General features: G+C 38.0%; 1 protein-coding gene across 2 annotated transcripts in view; it reads right to left on the bottom strand.

The window, feature by feature from the left end:
• Positions 1 to 506, bottom strand: part of Fam199x (family with sequence similarity 199, X-linked) — a 30,240-nt gene extending 29,734 nt beyond the window's left edge. For both annotated transcript variants that reach the window (XM_010626291.2, XM_010626292.3), the window contains exon 1: positions 37 to 506. In XM_010626291.2, coding sequence (XP_010624593.1) covers positions 37 to 233 — 197 coding nt within the window. In that variant the 5' untranslated portion in view covers positions 234 to 506. The remainder of the gene's footprint in view (positions 1 to 36) is intronic.
• Between the last annotated feature and the right edge of the window lie 17,705 nt (positions 507 to 18,211).

Here is an 18,211-nt window from a genome sequence, read left to right as displayed (position 1 = left end):
GTACAGTCCACCCCTGTCCTCCACGGCGGTACAGACCTGTTGGTATGGAAGCGGTGGAGGGGGTCGGTGCGATGACAGGAGGAGAGCTGGCAGCCGAAATCGCTGATGTCCAGGCAGCCCGGCTCCTCGCTGGGGCAGGTGCCCACTCCGCGAGGGGGTCCCAGGAGTGGGAAAGGTTCTTCAGGGGTTAGAAACTTCTCATAGGAAGTGGTGGCCGACGCCTCGTCGGACATAGTTGGAGATGGCCTGACTCGGGCTCTTTCTCTGGCCTTGGGCTGCTCCCGCGGCCGTCCCTGCCCCCAATCTAACCTGTTCGATAGCGCCTCCGCTTGGGGGGTGAGCCCGCCGCAGCTTACTAGAGCCCTAAGTGTCGCGGCCCACTGTTGCCCAGGGCGTTCAGGCAGGGAGTGCAGGGTCGTGCGAAGAGGCTGCTTGAGGGCACAGCGGCCCTCCGGTCATCGAGTCCACGCCTCACTGGCCTCTGCAGCCCTCGCTGCAGCCGCCCGGCCAAGGGCAGAACGGAGCCCCTCCGCCTGCCCCCTGCTGGAGCGGAGGAGGAACTGAGGCTGCAGTCCCACGGGGCCCGCCCCACCTTCTTCTAGTCGAATCAGGGATTCTCTTGTAAAGGCTGACACCTCAAAACAACTTCTCTGCTTTCCTGCTCGCACCTGGTTACTAAACAGCAACCACATTTCGGAGAACAGAGAATCGGCCAAGATACACTGAGGATGCGCGAGAAAGAATCCAGATGGACTTGTTCCCAGCACACTCCATCACCCTGTCTGAATTCAACAAGTATTTATTGAGCCCCTGCAGCATGTGTACCCAGCACTGTGCAATGAACTGAAGGAGAAACCGAACCAAGTAGAAAAAAAGAAAAAGTCCCTACCTCACCCTCAATCACTTCATTTCGAGAATGCTACTCTCCAGCAACCAGGCTACTCGGAACTGCGGGAAATGCAGTGATCTTTTGTGCTCTGTGTTTTCACTAGCTTTAACATTATGCACTCTGTTTGGAATGCTTTGTCATTTCTTTCCTGCTAATCCTTGAAGCACCAGATCAAAAGCTCCCTCCTAGGTGAAACCTTCCCTGACTCCCAAGGAGACTTAGGCATTCCCACTATTACTCCCTGCAAACCCACATTCCCCAGTTGAAAATATGAAAGTTAACTTGTTCGACTTAAATCAACTTACTAGGCGTCATATACTGTTCTTCACTCTTTCTATTCTTCTTTTCTCTATATTCTAAACAAACAGTTCCAATCTTGGAAGAATAATTTTTTAAAATAGAGGAGTTGGGGCCGGGGATGTATCCCAGTGGTGGTGCACCTGCCTGTCAGGCGCAAATCCTAAATTTGATTCCCGGTAAAAAAAAATAAATAAAAAATCAGAGGAAATCCCAACATTTCCAATTTCTAATTTTGTCAAATGAAGATAAACTTTAAAACAACCCACTATTTATAATATAAAGTATTTATTTTCATATAAAATGATAAGGACGTAATCTTTCCTTAAAACTATTATTTTCATTAAGTATCTTTAGTTTTACAGAAAAACTCTTTATGTTGATCCTAGTGGGAAGTATACAACTAAAATGGGAGGAAGGAAACAGAAAGGTGAAAGAATCCAATAGCAAGGGAAGAAAGGGGTCACAATAAATGAAGAACTGTTACATAAATACGCTGTACTGCAGTGTTAAACTCTATGCCCTGTCCTACCAACACAACTTATAATGAAAACGCCAGCTCTAAATTTATGTATAGTTATTCCTGGGTATCTGCAGACTATTGATCTCAGGGCCCCTAAAATATAAAGATCTGTGGATTCTAAAACTACTCCTTATATCAAATGACGTAGCATCTACATATAACTCATGCACAATTCCCCTTTGGAAAGAGTTTGTGGGAGTTTGAAAATGTTTGAAGATACTGGCTAAAGAAGCCCTGTGGCTCTGCAAATGTGAAGGAATGAAGTCACAAACCAAAGGGAGGTTAGGAGAGTTCTTCTTGGTAATAATACGAAGAACAGCTCCTGTATTTCCAGGAGGGGTTCCCAGGGGGTAGCCATTCAGCCTCTCAATCTTGAGTGACTTATAGGTAAGCAAGCCATAGGAATTCCTTGTTTAGTGCCCACCTATCACAGGTGGCTGTATGAAGTTAAAAACTGACCAGATGGAACTCAGGCCCTTCTGACCCAGTTCTTTCACCTGTAGGGTTTACAGGAAACTGGGATATTAGGAAAAACTGGTTATTTCACTTTATAATTTTCTCAGAAATCAGAAACTTAGCAGGGAGTGGATGTATCTCCCTTTAGGAGGGAATAGGTTGCATTCCGTGTTGCTGAAGGAAGTTCATTCTTGGTCCAAAATGCTAGTTCACTATTATTATTTAAATTCCCACTGGTATGGTTGATTACCAAACTGTAAGTAAGGCCCTTCCCATAGTTAGCTGACTCACTCATAAGCTAACTAAATAAACTATTTTCTACAGCCCTACAATGCTGTAAAGAGAGCTGGATTGGAGATTCTTCTCAGAGTTCAGAAGACTAGGACCCTCATAGAAATGCAAACAGTAAAGGCCAGGCTTAGAAGGTTTCAGGTGGAAACAAGGGCTCCTTTGGCAGTTGGGCATGGGGCCAGTGTATTATATTATGGCAGAAGATTTGCCTTCATTTGACCCATGTCTTGAGATTTTGCAGGGGGCTGAGATTAAGGGCAATGAACCAACTATTCTGGCGGAAAAAATTTCAAAGCAGGCCAATGTTCTAACTTGTGGCATTGATACTGCTGGCTGCTTTTAGCCAGATCTATAGTAAGAATCAGGAGAAAAAGAAAATGTGGAAAGTTTGAGATTTTATCAGAAAGAAAGCAAGTGCCTGCAAAGGTGGGGCCATGGAAAGCACAGTTACTGAAATTAGCATTAAAAAGAACCCAAGTACTTTCCATTAGGAAATAAGGCTTGAAGACATCTGAGGATTTGGGTAGACCCTAACTTCCTCAGGCTCAAAGGGACAAAAGACAGAACACCTTTGAAAAACTTTACTTTGAGAAGAGACCCAAGCAACCCTGTTCTAGAAGGGTTGTCTAGGAAACTGGTTCTCCAAGATTGATTTCACAATGCCCAGCCAGTGCCCAGGCACTCAGAGGCTTCATAGCCTTTACCCAAGGGCCCAGGCTACTGGTTGAGCTGACAGTAGACCTTGTTGTCATCCATGTTGTGCTGGATTTTACACATACAGGATTCAAGAGTTATGGGATCCCAAAGGATTCCAGGAATATTTCAAAAGAAATCCTGAGAGGCCAGGCAATATGGCTCTGGTAGGGTAGCATGTAAAACTGAAAGTGAAGCCAAAAGTAGATGTACTAATTTTCCAAGGTTACTGTGAATACCTCAAACTCGGTAGCTTAAGACAACAGAAATTTATTTTCACCCTTCTAGAGGCTGGATGTCTGAAATCTCACAAGGACATACTCACTCCAGGGTCTCTAGAGGAAAAATGGTTCCTTATCTTTTTCAACTTCTGGGTGCTGTCCTAGCATTCCTGGGTTTATAATCTCATCAGTTGTGGTTTCATCTCCACATCATCTCCCCTGCACAGCCACCAAATCTCCTTCTACCTTCTACCTATAAGGACTCTTATCATTGGATTTAGGGCATACCAAATTAATTCAGTATAAAGCCTTCCTCTCAAAACCCCCAACTTAATCTAATATTTTGCCATTTACAGTAATAGTAACAGGTATCAGGGATTTGGAAGTGGAAATATCTCCTGAGAGAGCTACCATTCAGCCCATTTTCTAAACTATTGCTATGCTCTGAACTTCAGCATGCAGGACTTCTCCTTTCCAGGCCTCTTATAAAGCATGAAAAAGGAAAAAATGGAAACAAGTCTTTTTAACTAGGGAACAGTGAAGGAGGTGAAGCGAAGGCAGGGGCATGGGGAAAAAATAAGAACCAAGACATATCATGTAAAGGTACAAGGTACCACTGATAAATGTAACTGTATTGTTTGCTTTAACTGTACCAATAAACTTAACAGGAAAAGAAAAAAGAAAAAATTCAGTCCTTTACATAATTGAAGCTATTATACTAGAATGATAATGTGTAATATAATTTCCAGTTATATTATGCTGTGATACTGAGAGATGAGTAGGTAGATTAAATCTTGTACAAGATTATGTTTTTCTGCCTAGTAGCATTTAATGCCTTTTCGCATTTTCTCATGAGCCTTCCTTTAGGGTCTAAATAAGTATTTTTTATTATGAGAGTAAACTATGAATAAGAACAGAGTATTGACCGTGATCTAGGATGTACTAACATTTAATATGCATTCTTAATAATGTATAGCTATGCTTTTTCAACTTTCTCTAAGGACTTCCATATACAATATTCTCAAACCAACCAGCAATGATGATCATTTGTGTTTTCACATAATCTCAACTTTTTAAAGAAAATATACCTCTATTTTATCCTAACAATAATTTTAAGAAGGACAAATGATATTTTTCCATTTTTTAAACGTGTAATTTGAGTCACAAAACAGTTTAATGTCTTGTATCCTGTAATGTCGTTACATAAACAAGTGTGGAAATAAAGTAAAAAAAAATAAAGGATGGAATTAAGAGGCTGATAGAGAAGAATAAATCCAATAGTCCCATAAAGTAAATATGGTTTTACTTCTTGAATCAGAGTGCCTTTTTTCTTAATTTATCTACTGATAAATTATCTATCGATTCTTTGTCCTAGAGGACAAATTAATGGGCCAGAATATCATATGTTAGCGACAATAAAAATAATAAAGCCAATTCACAACGTTTTCTTTAAATTGAGTTTATTGGTACATTTTAGGTATACAGTACAGTTACATTCATCGTTGGGATCTTGTACCTTTACATGACAGGTCTTGGTGCTCATTTTTTCTGCTTGTCCCTGTTACAACATTTTGACAAAATATCTATAAGGATAATTTAACTCATTTCCAATGAAGACAATGAATATTACATCTGATTTACAAAAAAGAATGGACACAACTTTTATAAATGAAAAATTAGAAATATAATACATAACAATACAGAAACATAATGTACATATTAAGCCACAAATATATCAAATATATAGGAAGAATATATAGCATATTGACAGAATATCAAGAAAAGAGATTAAGTGAATCTGGAGCAGGTCCAACAAATTATGTATTTTAAATTTCATACAGATATCTGGGGGCACCCCTAATTAAAAACTACTGACATAAAAGATGCTAAATTCAAATGAATAAGAAGGTCGTGGCCAAGAAAACATTTAAAATAATACCAAAAATTATAACTGATAACACTCTGTTGCAGTTGCATAATATCCTCAGGCAAAGCACCACCAAGATTCAGAAACATGGAGAACAAAACAAAACAAATGAACAGGGCTGGGGATTTAGCTCAGTGGTGACTGAGTTCGATCACCGGTACACATACACACACACACACACACACACACACACACACACACAAAACAAACTGAAAATGTGTGAGTATCTGACACATAGTAATATGGGAAACATTTATATTAATAACATTTTGGCCATACAAATTTAACCTAGGCAAGGCTGAGTATCACTTCTAATTGGACAACTCTTCCCATGCAATCATCAATAATAAAGTCAAGCAAACTTACACTTGCTTTAGTTGCAAAGGATTTCTTGAAAGTTATTTTAATTTAATTTACATTTAGCATTCAATCTTAGGAAGGAAAAAGTTGTCAATATGCTTGAGCAATTAGAATAGTCATTAAAAACAATAGTTGGGTATTCTCTTGAAATCAACAAAACATTTAAAAATAAACATAGTTTACATGATTATCAAGAACCATAGCTCTTTTATAAGTGAGGAAATTATCTTTTCTTAAATAATCAAACACATGATACAGTCAACGTAAAGCACAGAATATTATACTGGTAAAAGATGGAATAAGTTCTATCCAGATTACATAGAATAAACCTTCATAAAGTAAGCAAAGGAAATAAGTTAAAAACTGTGTATCATGTATTGTGCCAAACCCTGGAAATATAAAGTGAATGGCACATATTCTAAATCTCTCAAGATATTTATTACAATGTAGGTAAGAAAAGATGTTATGGAAAATGTGGCAGTCTGTTAATTGTATATTATATATACTTTCTACCTGCTCTTCTTAAGTTCCAAAAGCCTGACTTTGTAAATTTTTTTGTTTTTGTTTTTGTTTTTTTTGAGACAGGGTCCTACTATGTAGTTGAGACTGACCCCTGGAACTCACTATGTAGCCCAGGCTGGTTTCACACTCAGTGATCCTCCTGCCTCAGCCTACCGAGGGCTGGGATTATAGGCGTGTGTCACCACGCCTGGATTCAAAGGCCTGATTTTGTTGGGCATGGCTATGTATCCAGAAGGAAAATAAAACCTTAAATTTCCAACTTTCTTTTTCTATGAAGGAGCACATGTGACTAAATACAGGCCACTGATATGTGGGTAGAAATTGGGTGGGGCATTTTAGAAAGTATAATTTTTTGTATATGTGTTTGTACATATGTGCATGAATGGTTTTGGGTGGTTGAGTAGTAGTGTTTATTAGACTGCTGAGAGAACATTTTGCATTGCCTTCTTATTCATTCTTGCTTAGAACATTTATGTGATTGCTGGAGGTCCAGCAAACATTTTGTAACACTATCAAAAACTTGAGCTAGGAAAGCAGAGTTTGAACTTGAGAGACAGAACAAAAAGGAAAGGAACTACTTTAACATCATGAACTGCATTCCTTTAGATTTCTGTCATATTATAAAAAGTTATGAGTTTCTTAATGTCAGTCAAACATAGTTGCTACCTGATACAAAATATAATTGCAATACAGTGAGATACTAGGTCCAAAAGAAATAGGTTAAGACTTAATAGTACACATGTAAAGAAAGGATGGATTCGGCTTGGGAGAAAGATTTATGAAGATTTCACAGCAGCAACCTTTGGCCTGAACTTCTAGAAGAGAAGCTTTTAACTTGGCCAGAAAAGATGGTTATTTTAGATGAAACAGTGTCACTGAATTTCTGAATCATTTCTGTGGTGAACTGATGAAATTTGAAAGATAAATGATACTTAGAAAATGCTTTTGATTAGAAATTGGTAAGCGATATTAATGATATAAAATCATAGAAACTCTTAAGGGTTGAAAACAAGCAAAATTTTGAGAAATAGCAAAGAAGAGAACTATAATAATAACATTTACATATTTGTCCTCAGATAATTTTCTATTTGAAAAGGAAATAAAATATACTGTTCTCCTTCATAATTGTATACATTCTAATGGTTATATACCTCAAAAATGTTAATGAATTGGACAGCTCATCATTCTTCAATTGCTCTTACCAAAACTTTATTGTCATAAGTAAATTAAGAAATTTATATTTTGTGGGATGGGTAGAGGAAAGGAATACATATGAGAAAAGGAAAAAATGGAAACAAAGTCTTTGTAAATAGGGAGGGGTAGAGGGGTTGAAGGGAGGGAATGGGGATAAAAATAAGAACCTAGATAGATTATGTAAAAGTACAAATTCCCAATAATGAGTGTCAGCATATTATATACCTAAAATGTACCAATAAAAATAATGAAAAAAAGAAAGTTGCATTTCCTCTGCAGTATACATGAATATACATTAATAAGTATGACTTTTTCTTATATCATAGTAAAAACTTTGTACATAACTAAAACATTGCACATTATTTAAAATATCTGGTTTAGAAATATAGAAAAGGGTTTTCAGAAACAACCAACATTTCTCAGATTTTTAGGAATTTTTACCATAACTGATATTTTCTTATAAAAGGATGCTTCAGTTACAAAATCAAAAATAATCACTTAAAAGATCTTCCCTCCATAATTTCATTTTTCTAGGATAAGAAGATGATCGATAAATTGTACTAAATAAAGCAAAGGAATTTAAATATTTTGTGGTATATAAATAAATATGCAAATAACCAAACTAATAACAGACATAATTAAAAGAGATAATATCAAAAGGAATGTTTCCAAGTAAACTCATAAATGGATTTTCAGATATGACTTGGTCCTTACTTAGGTAGAAATTATTTGAGAGAATAATTGCAATAAAATTATTGTGTTGCCTCTTTTTTTGTGAGCCAGAAGAATGGATTTAGCTTACTGAGATTAGTGTGGATGGCTGTACAAGGATGCGTATATCCTATATAGTAGGGTGCATATGTTGGAGGAAGACATTGAATGAGACGCCAGAAGTTACAAAATTTTTATCCCCATAAATGTGTAATTTTAAAATCTAGTTATTTCAATCTGCCTTTTTTCAATCTTAATACTACTCTTAGCCAGTACCCATACATTTCCAAAATATTTTGACTGATATTTATAAAGATATTTTGCTATGTCTTCAAATAAGAGCAGAAATATTTGCAGTATATATTTTCGGGTATTTACATACTGGTAATCTGGTCTCTATTTTTTAACACTTCTGGGGAATTCCTAATAGGTATCCTACCGTAGTCTTATTTTTTTACTATTTTCAATTAAAAAAGAGCGTACAGTTAACAGAAGTAAAAGAACCATTAAAACTCAAATTATTACAGCAAGAATACTTCCAACAAAATATATGGTCACTGTTACTAAAGAAACATACATAATAGAAGATATATAAATATATACAATATAAATATTTACAAGATTGGCTTACAATGGCCACCCACAGAGTCAGGTGTGGAAGAGTGCGAAAGGGCTGCCTGCACAATGGGGATCTGTAGGATCCAATTGAAGGCCTGCAGCTCGGTGTTGTGTCCCATGGGAACCCATATGGAGGCTGAAGGGTATTCGATGGAAGGCTGAACAGTCTGCACCAGAAGGCTGAAAGGTTGGTGCTGGAAGCTGAAGAGTTCATTCTTGAAACCAGGAGACAATATCCAAGGTGCAAGCAAAGACTGGAGCTTCTCTGAAGAAAACAGGAGCCATCCTTCCTTCTTTTTTCCCCCCCTTTTATACTATTCTGGCGATAATCCTCCCTAAGGTGGGTCTTCTATACCCAAAACTATGCTGAGCCAAGTAAGTTGGGCATCACTTACTCAAGCTGACACAGTCGATCAACTATCACACAAAATAATTGTAATCCAACTAAATTTTTAACAAACACTATATAACTTTCTAATAATCATAAGAATTGTTCATATTCATAGTGAGCACAATTACAATAAAGCATTAACATATACATCTTCATTTCTAATTTGACAGAATGTGGTATGTTAGTATCAGCCTGTGTTAGCTGGGCTTCATTTTAATTTAACTTAGGACATATGTCCAAGTTTTATTTGAGGGCTTTATCCAGTTGTACCTTAAGTGGCTCCTGACATCCCCAGAGACAGATATGACTGCTTTGCCTGTAATGAGGGTATACAGAAAGCCCTCTTTACATAGACCTCTGGTAAACATTAGATAAAAATGAACATTAGAGAGGGTTCTCTAGAAGCAGACCCGGGGTGGGGAGCATAGTTCTTGGTTCAGAGGAGTGAAAGAAGCAGAACAGGGCAGGGCTAAAACTAAGCCAGCCAGAAACCAGCTTTAACATGATTCCAGGAGTTGCTCTGGAGTAGGGTTTACACCAAAATATTGGTGACTCTTAAAGCCAGGTGCCCTTGCACCTTTATCGTGATCATCAGTCAGTCATTGGCTACAGGTCTCAGGCTTTTACATGAGGTGGAGGTGTTATATGGTGATCTTGCAAGCGTGGACACTTTTCTACAAAGTGCAGTTCTCCACAAAAGGAAGCAGCTCGAGTTAGCAGCTAACTCCCACAGATGCTAAAGGATGGGTCTGTCTGCATTGTAAAGATGCTTGTAGACTATAGTATGCACGTTATAGCAGAGAAACGCTGTCATATATGCTAGGACTCCAGAAGTGCCCTTAAGGAACGTATAACTGAAACATACTACAGAAAGCATTGCAGAACCTGAACACAACACACCTCTAATCACAAGACTTTTGGGGAACATTTTAGATCTAAACCATAATAATGTATTTGCCTTACAGCCAGCTGATTATGGACTGAAACCATGAACAAATTAAACCATTCCATCTTTAAGTTGTGGTTGTTGAATATCGTGTCTCAGAGATGAGAAAGCTAATACATATATCTCTGTCATTTTCCACTGTAAACCTAACCAACTCAGAAGGCCAAGCCCAAACATATGCTCTACTGTTGGGTGCTAAGGATTAAAAGAAACAGAGACACTATTATTCATCTTCAATTTAAACCCAGAGGCTTTTCTTGGTGTGTTAGGCAATGATCTCTTACATATCAAGGAGTGAAAAGGGTCAGAGAGCTATAAAAGTGTTACAGAGGTGAAGACAAGGCAGTGTGCTTCTTTTACCTTCGGCAAACTTGGGGATATACAGTATTCCTCTCCCATACTTTCCTCATCGCCCGTACTTCCCTGGGGGAAAAAAAAACACTATGGAATGCCTGAGGATACATTGGGAAGTGAGAACAAGTGGGTGTGAACCAAGAATAACGAGATACTTGGTATACTCTAGAGAGAATAGAAGGAATTCCGGTTTGTTTAATCTGGGAAAGAGGGGATTTTCTTGTGCTTTTGCACATAAAACAGTAATGCCTGAATCTGGGAGCTGCTAACATGGAAATTATTACTACTTTGGAGTCAAAAGAATGCATTAAAAAGACACTTTAATACATATATAATAAAAACTATACTAATAGTCTCTTGTCCTCAAATAAGCAAAATTTGTTATAACACCCATGTTTTACAGAAGATCTTACACTTTTTTTTCTTAGTAGCCTCAGTTTGAATAGGCAATATTGGGGCCTATGAGACACAAGGGAAGGCAGTAAGTGAGCTGGTTATGATCATTGTTATAGTCATTTCTGTTGCTGGCAGACTTTAAAGGAGAGATGGATGCTTTATTGGTGGCTTTTTCATGCATCTGGAGAGAAAACAATCTTCCTGACCATAATGGATATCGAGGCTGGTCTTGGCAGTTAAAAAAAGAATGCTTGAATAGAACTTCCAACCTTTTTTTCAGTGATATTTGAGAGGTATCAAGACATGTCTGAGCTTAGATCTTGGCCGTTTATTACTAGCTTTTTGATCTTGCGCAAGTTACTGAGTTAGCTACTATCTGCCTGATTTGAATTTTTTATCTGATAAAAATAAAATAGGAGGATCAGAAAGTAAAATACACTTGAGTATCACCAAAGGGTTAATGTGAGGATTAAACAACATTAAAATGAAGATAAGCTACTTATCATAGTGTCTGATCCATACATCTTAGACACTACTATCATTTATTAATTAGCCAAGACTTAGGTGAGAAGATATTCCATCAAAGGAAAGAATTATAATTTATATTTCAATATACTGCTTAACTCTGCGCCAAGCAATGTTCTAACTGATGAGAAAGGAATGGAACAGCACGTTTAAATTATTTGCTCAAAATCCCATGTTTATTCAAAGCCAAAACTCGGGATTCAAATTCTGTGCTCTTAATTATGTAGAGTAAGTCTGAGACCAAAAAAAAAAAAAAAAAAAAAAAAAAAAAAAAAGTAAGGAAGAGAAAGTAGAGTTTCAGGTTCAAGGTAAAAACCGAGTTGGGTTAGTCCATTAGTTTAAAGACAGCATCAACAAGTAAATGAAAACTATTTTAGAATGATTGATAAGCTTGCAAGTGAACCTATAAGAAGCTTGGGAAATGTTCGACACACGACTAAGCGTCTTTTTACGTCTTTACCAGTGAAGTCACTTGGATGTCCTAACCACCTATACCGTATGCAAAAAGGAGACCACGGGGTAAGGAACATGAACGTGAAGGGGTTAATATTGGAGCTGGGAGGGGGGAGCAGAGAGGATCGTGGGGGTTCTGCTTTCGTCCTTACCTGGGCGCCACGAAACGTGAACTGTAGTGCGCTCCTTTATTATGGCCGACCTTAAGTGAGGACTTTGAGAGGAGCGGGTGCAGGTCTGGCCGCTGTCAACCCGGCTGCTCTCTGAGGCCGAAGGGCAGGACAGCGGACAAGGAAGAGGTTTGTAACACTTCTTACGGCTGAGGACTAGGCACCTCCTGCCACCAGCTGCGCCGCCGAGAGACAGGAACGCAAGTGAGACGGGATGAGGAGTAGGGAGGAACTGACAGACAAACGGATCGGGTTGCGTCACTTGATGGCGTCGCCGAAGGACTAAGTGGGCGTGTAACTATGTCGTGTGTGCTAATATTGAGATGTGTGGGTTTTCTGGCTGTTTGGGATTGGAAACAGACCGGAATCTACGGGTGAGGCAGCAAAATAATGAATGGAGGATGAAGTCCGGGTGAAAACGTGTTGTCTGCTGGACACCAACACACCTCTTGTAATATTTGTCCTTCTACGCCTGACTTATTTCATGTTATCCGGGTTCATCCGTGTTGTTGCAAATGGCAGAATTTCCTTTTTTTTTAAGGATGAAAAATATTCCTTTGGAATATATAATATATTTTCTTTATCCATTAATCCATTGATGGACACTTAGACTGATTTCATAACTGGGGTATTACTGTGAGTAATACTGCAATAAACATGAGAGTGTAATTCTCTCTTCAACATACTGATTTCAAGTCCTTTAGATATATACCGAAAAGTTGGATTGCTGGATGCTATTATAACTGGCAGGGGAAAGTGTCTAACTTTTGTTATGGCTTGTATCTAGGTGTTCTCCCAAGCCTCCTATGCTCATAGATGGGGATATTCAGAAGTGGCTAGATCTAGGGTGTGTGATAACTAAATTGGTTTAGCATAGTTCTGGGTATGGATAATGGAAGCCCACTCTGGGTGTGGGTGTTACCTATAGGCTTATAGCCTGGATGGAATATAAAGAGAAAGAGGGAAGGCAGGCTGCTGCTGCTTTACTGCCTCTTACCTGCCCTGCCATGGTACCCTACCTTGGAGCAAGCCAACTATGGACTGAAACTTCTAGCAACTGTGAGCTAAAATAAACCTTTCATCCTTTACATCATGGGCATCAGGTGTTTTGTCCCAGCAATAGAAAAAAGGTAACTAAGAGATCTTTACAAGTTAGAATTTTAAAAAATAAACTGCTTCTCCACACTAATCAGTCCAAAGACTTAACCACCACCACCCACCTCTCCTACACTCAGTAGAATGGACAAAATATTTAGGTGCTGGCCCCAGGAGGTCAGGGTCTAGTTTTGTTTCCAGAGTAAGAATATCAGTAGAAAAGGGCCAGAAGGGATGAAACAAGTGTGGAGCTGTCTACTGTCTAATTGTGTACTTTCTCCTCTCTCCTCCTTACTATAAAAGGCCCTCACGTACCCAAACACAGTGATAGAGTGATTTATGGCAGTATGAAGCCCTTCCATCTCTTAGGAATTAGCTCTGAATATAAAGCCTTTTTCCTTTTCACTGATTCACATGTGTGGGTTTGGGGGGGGTGGAGGAAATAACAGTTTGGTAATTTTGTTTTCATTTTTTTGAAGAATTGCTCTATAATTTTCCATAATGACTATACTAATTTGAATTTCTACAACAGTGTACATAACTCTTTTCTCTACATCTTCTCTAACATCAACCTTTCATCTTATTTTCAGTGCTGGAGGTTCAACTCAGCACCTAGTGCATGCTATGCAAGTACTTTATTGCTGAGCTACATCCCCAAACTCTCATCTGTTTTATAATACTCATTCCAACCAGTATAACATGATGCATAATTGAAGTTTTAATTTGCATTTCCATAATGATGTCTGTTGGCCATTTGTATATCTTCTTTTAGAGATTGTCTATTTAGATCCCTTGCTCACTTTTAATTGGATTATTTGCTTTCTTAATATCTAGTTGTTACTCATATTTTAGATATTAACTCTTTATCAGGTGTATGGCTTATAGGTATTTTCTCCCACTCTGTAGGGTGTTTCCTTGCTCTATGAATTTTTGTGTGTATGTGTGTGTATGGTACCAGGGATTGAACTCAGGACCTTGTACTTGTGAGGCGGGTGCAGCTGGATCCCCAGCCCACCCTGTTATTTCTTTACATTGCAGAAGAGTTTTGGTTTGATGCAACCCTATTTGTCTATTTTTTTAGTTTTATGAGCTTTTGGGGTCAAATCCAAAAAATCATCAACTAGACCATTGTCATGTGGTTTTCCTCCCATCCTTTAATAAAACCGATTTTCTTCCTCTTGTTCTCATGCATGTTTTGGTTGGTGGAGCAATGATCTTCATAAACTAAACAAAGCTGTTTTTCTTCAGTTGTAGGTGAAAGAGTGCCTTGTACCATAAAAGTTTGAAACCACGAAGTAGCTATTTTCTTTTAAAATACCTTGCTAAGTTATATTCATGTAGCTAGTTATTTACAATGGAACTTAAACCCCTGTTTTTGTCATCAATAACAGAAATATGCATTTCTAATTTCTGGCAATTATGTTTGAAATTTAAAAATAGTGAGAGATTTGTATAAGGAGTCAGAATTGCAAAAGTATGATAGGTAGTCTTCTTTTCCTATCTATAATTAAACCCCGCCCTCCTCAGAAGAAATAGTCATTTTATTTTATAACAGAAAATCAGAAATCCTGTTTGTCAGGGATTAGATTGAAGCTTGCTTTTAGAAATTGGTTCTAAACAGTTTTCTAGGAAGGTAGCAGTCCATATTCACCCTTCAAACTCTTCCATAAGCCTGAAAATGGTCAGGAAACATTTGCAGAAATTTCACTAATCATTTTAGATTCCTGTCAATATTGCACTTAAGAATAGCTATCATTAACAAATCAACCAATAACAAATGCTGCCAAGGCTGTGGGGAAAAAGGGACTCTTTTCCACTGTTGGTGGAGGTGTAAATTGGTACAACCAATATGGAAACCAGTACGAAGATTCTTCAAAAATCTAAAACTAGAGGTTCCATTTGACCCAGCTATGCCTCTTCTTGGTATCTTACTAAAAGAGTTAAAAGCATCGTACTATAGTAATATATGAACACTCACGTTTATATCAGCACAATTTGTAATAACTAAATCTTAGAAACAGCCCATATACCCCATCATTGAATGGATAAAGAAAGTGTGTTTTTTATATACAACTACTCTGCCATAAAGAAGGATAAGTTGAGGCATTTTTGGTAAATACATGCTCCTTGAGACCATACTTTTAAGTGAAATGAATTTGACATGTATGTTTAAATATTCCATTATTTCTTCTGTGTGAAAAAAAGAATTAAGGACCAAAAAAGATGATATACATTGGGAAATAGGAAGAAAACATTCAAATGGGAAGGGGAACAGGGGAGGGAGGAGCGGGGAGGGAAGGAAGGGACAAGGAATATAAAAAGAGAATAGAAGGAAAAAAATGGAAATAAAGCTTTTGTAAATAAGGAAGAGAAGAAGGGCTGAAGGGAGGGGAGGGGAATGGGGAAAAAAGAAGAATCAAGATATTTTATGTACAGGTACAAATTCCCTATGATGAATATGATCATGATGTATATCAGCAAAATACCAATAAAACTGATTTTAAAATTTTCTTCCCAGACTGGATATAAAACACAACAAAGGAAAACCAATCCAAACACACAGCACATTAAATTACAAAAATATCCAAACAAACTGTACTAGCTCTCTTTTCAGTCTTTATGGAGGACCAGAAAAATGCTATAATGACCAGTTCCCTGCACCTTTCATAAATCTGTTCTCAATCATACCCACATCCTAGGAGAGTCAATGAGAAAGAAACAGGAAGAGACAGACAGACACACTCAGACCTTGAAAATTAATAAAGTTTTACACACAGTTTATGAACTTCCTGTTGCTCCCACCCTGATTTCAGCCTTGCACACATTTCCTCACTTGTACGTAATCCATACTTAGTCCTACAGGCAGAACAATTTTCTATGGAGTGTGAGGAGGCAAATCAAGCCTATGTAAATTTGAGTTCTGCAGCTCTATGTCCTAAATGATTTCTAATTAGAAATGATGTAATTTGGTTACGTGAATATGTGTGGGGCCATTGGCAAGAGGTATGTATGCCTTGGACATGCAGAGGTAAGAGACTTCTGGAACCATATACCCCAAACCTCCCAAAATGCCTGTTTAAAGGTAGCCCACGGAGCCACAAGTCCAAGTAGGATCAAACACACTGCCTTAAGGAATGAATGCTCTGACCCTCATCCTTCCCATAATCTGATTAATTACTTAGATTGGCTCTAAGGTCAGTCATGTAACAGACCACCCTGACCTCCCCCCGTCCTTTCCCTGTCCCCTACATGAATTCCTGTGTAGACATTGTCCTTTATCCTTGCTTCCCGGTTTTTATCAATTAAAAGCCACAGTGGCTTCAGTTAGTGGCTTCTCCTTATGAGACTTTCTTGGTTAAGGGCATCCTCTCTGGGCCCTCTACGAGTTTTAATCGGGCATTGACTTTGAGTAGTCTTTCTTCCTTTGCGCCATGCCACCATCATGAACTACAGCAAGTGTTGCCCTGTGTGAGGAATAACTTGGTGCAACTCAGTGCAAGAGGACCTACCTCCCAAAGACTGGAAAAGGAACAAGGATGTCTAACTTTACATTCCCGTAAGGTATGGGGAAAAAGGCAGCCACAGAGCAGCCTGACATGTCTCAGTGAGGTCACAGGTTAGGATTATCTGCCCAGACGTCTTTCAACTCTCCAATTTCTAAGTGACTAGGGCAGTTCGTTTGTTCTTTTTGCTCTTTTACTTTTGCTCATATGGTGTGGATCAAACTTTATCCAAACACAAAAAGCAATTTAAGCAATATTTATAATCTCTTAAAGACATTTGGATATAAAATTTCTGAATCTTAATTTATGAAATTATTCATAGTTAAAGTGGAAAAAAGACCCCAAAAAAGCCCGTGAAAAAATTATTCATGGTTATTCAACAACAATATCCATGGTTTCTTCTGGAGGTGGAAGACTGGGAACATGTGGTCCAAGAATTAAAACAGTTATTATGTCCTATAAAAGCTGCACAACTTGTTATCTGGGATATTTGCTGGGTCGATGTTTGATCTATTCAAATAAAGGAAGTTCTCCTTAAAAAGCTTCCTTCTCCTCCTCTAGCTCTCTCTATAATCCCCCTTCCATCTCCAACCCTCTAGGGGACCAAAATAAGTAGGGGTGGGGGTTAAAATTATAACACCATATGCCAATCGATCTTACTTTATAAAAAAAGAAAAAAGGAAACAAAAAAATAAAAGAAGAAAAGTAGAAAAAGGAAATAAAAATAGAGAAAGAAAAAGAAAACAAATGCAAAGATTAAAAAGGAAAATGAAAATAGAAATAGAAAAACACAAGGAAAATAAATTATTTTATTAAAAATGGAGACAAGCTAAAGACAACAAAAGTTAAGCCAGCAGGTTCTGATAAACTGGGACAAATTTATCAGTCAAAAGAAATCCCCATCAATATTTTTACAAAGGCTCAACCACACACACATATATAGCCCCCAAATTACAAAGCTTAAAAAAATCTCCAATCTATTCTTTAATTTTCTTACTCCTTCTCTTTAACCCTCAGAAAGTTAAAAGGCAGTCATTCAGCTTCTTTGAAGAGTGATTTATTTTCTGCTTGGCAACGCAGTTGGAATTTATAGTAGTTTTGTCTTTGGAAGCATGTTTTGCCAAGGGGTGGAGGTTTACCCTCTTAGATCTTGGTTGTCTTTCTGCCCTTGAGATAGTTAGGATTTGGTTCTCATGCTCCAGAGAGGTTCTCTTCTTGGTGGCTGCTACATTCGGACCGGGTTTCTGGGGCTGTGGGTTTCCCTCTCCCTGTGACCCTTGCAGAGTGAAGCTGATCTTCACTTATCTCTAGACCATATTTTTAAAAAACTGGCCCTCGTACTCTCAAAGAATAAATATAAATGTTTTAGTTCAAATTTATCAGCCTTTCACCCTCAGGCAGAACTAGAAATTAACTACTTTCCCTTCCCTCTCCCTTCAGGAATGCTGCTCCAGGAGGCAAACTGACTGGTTTTTACAGCACAGATATGTTCATTGATAAAACAAAAAATATACCTAGGGACCCTAAAGAGTTTTTTAACAGTTGCAAACAGACACAGGTCTATTACAATAAGATAAATTGCCAGCCTACATCCCATTTAGTAACAGTCTTTGTTTTCCACAGATATAAAAGGCTTTTCCCTTCTCATTGTTATTACAAGAAATCTCTGCTAATTG

Source organism: Fukomys damarensis, unplaced genomic scaffold, assembly GCF_012274545.1.
Source record: "Fukomys damarensis isolate Sample0158 unplaced genomic scaffold, DMR_v1.0_HiC HiC_scaffold_39, whole genome shotgun sequence".
NCBI lineage: Eukaryota > Metazoa > Chordata > Mammalia > Rodentia > Bathyergidae > Fukomys > Fukomys damarensis.
Note: the sequence above shows the minus strand (reverse complement) of the source record. Positions and strands in the feature narration are given on the sequence as shown.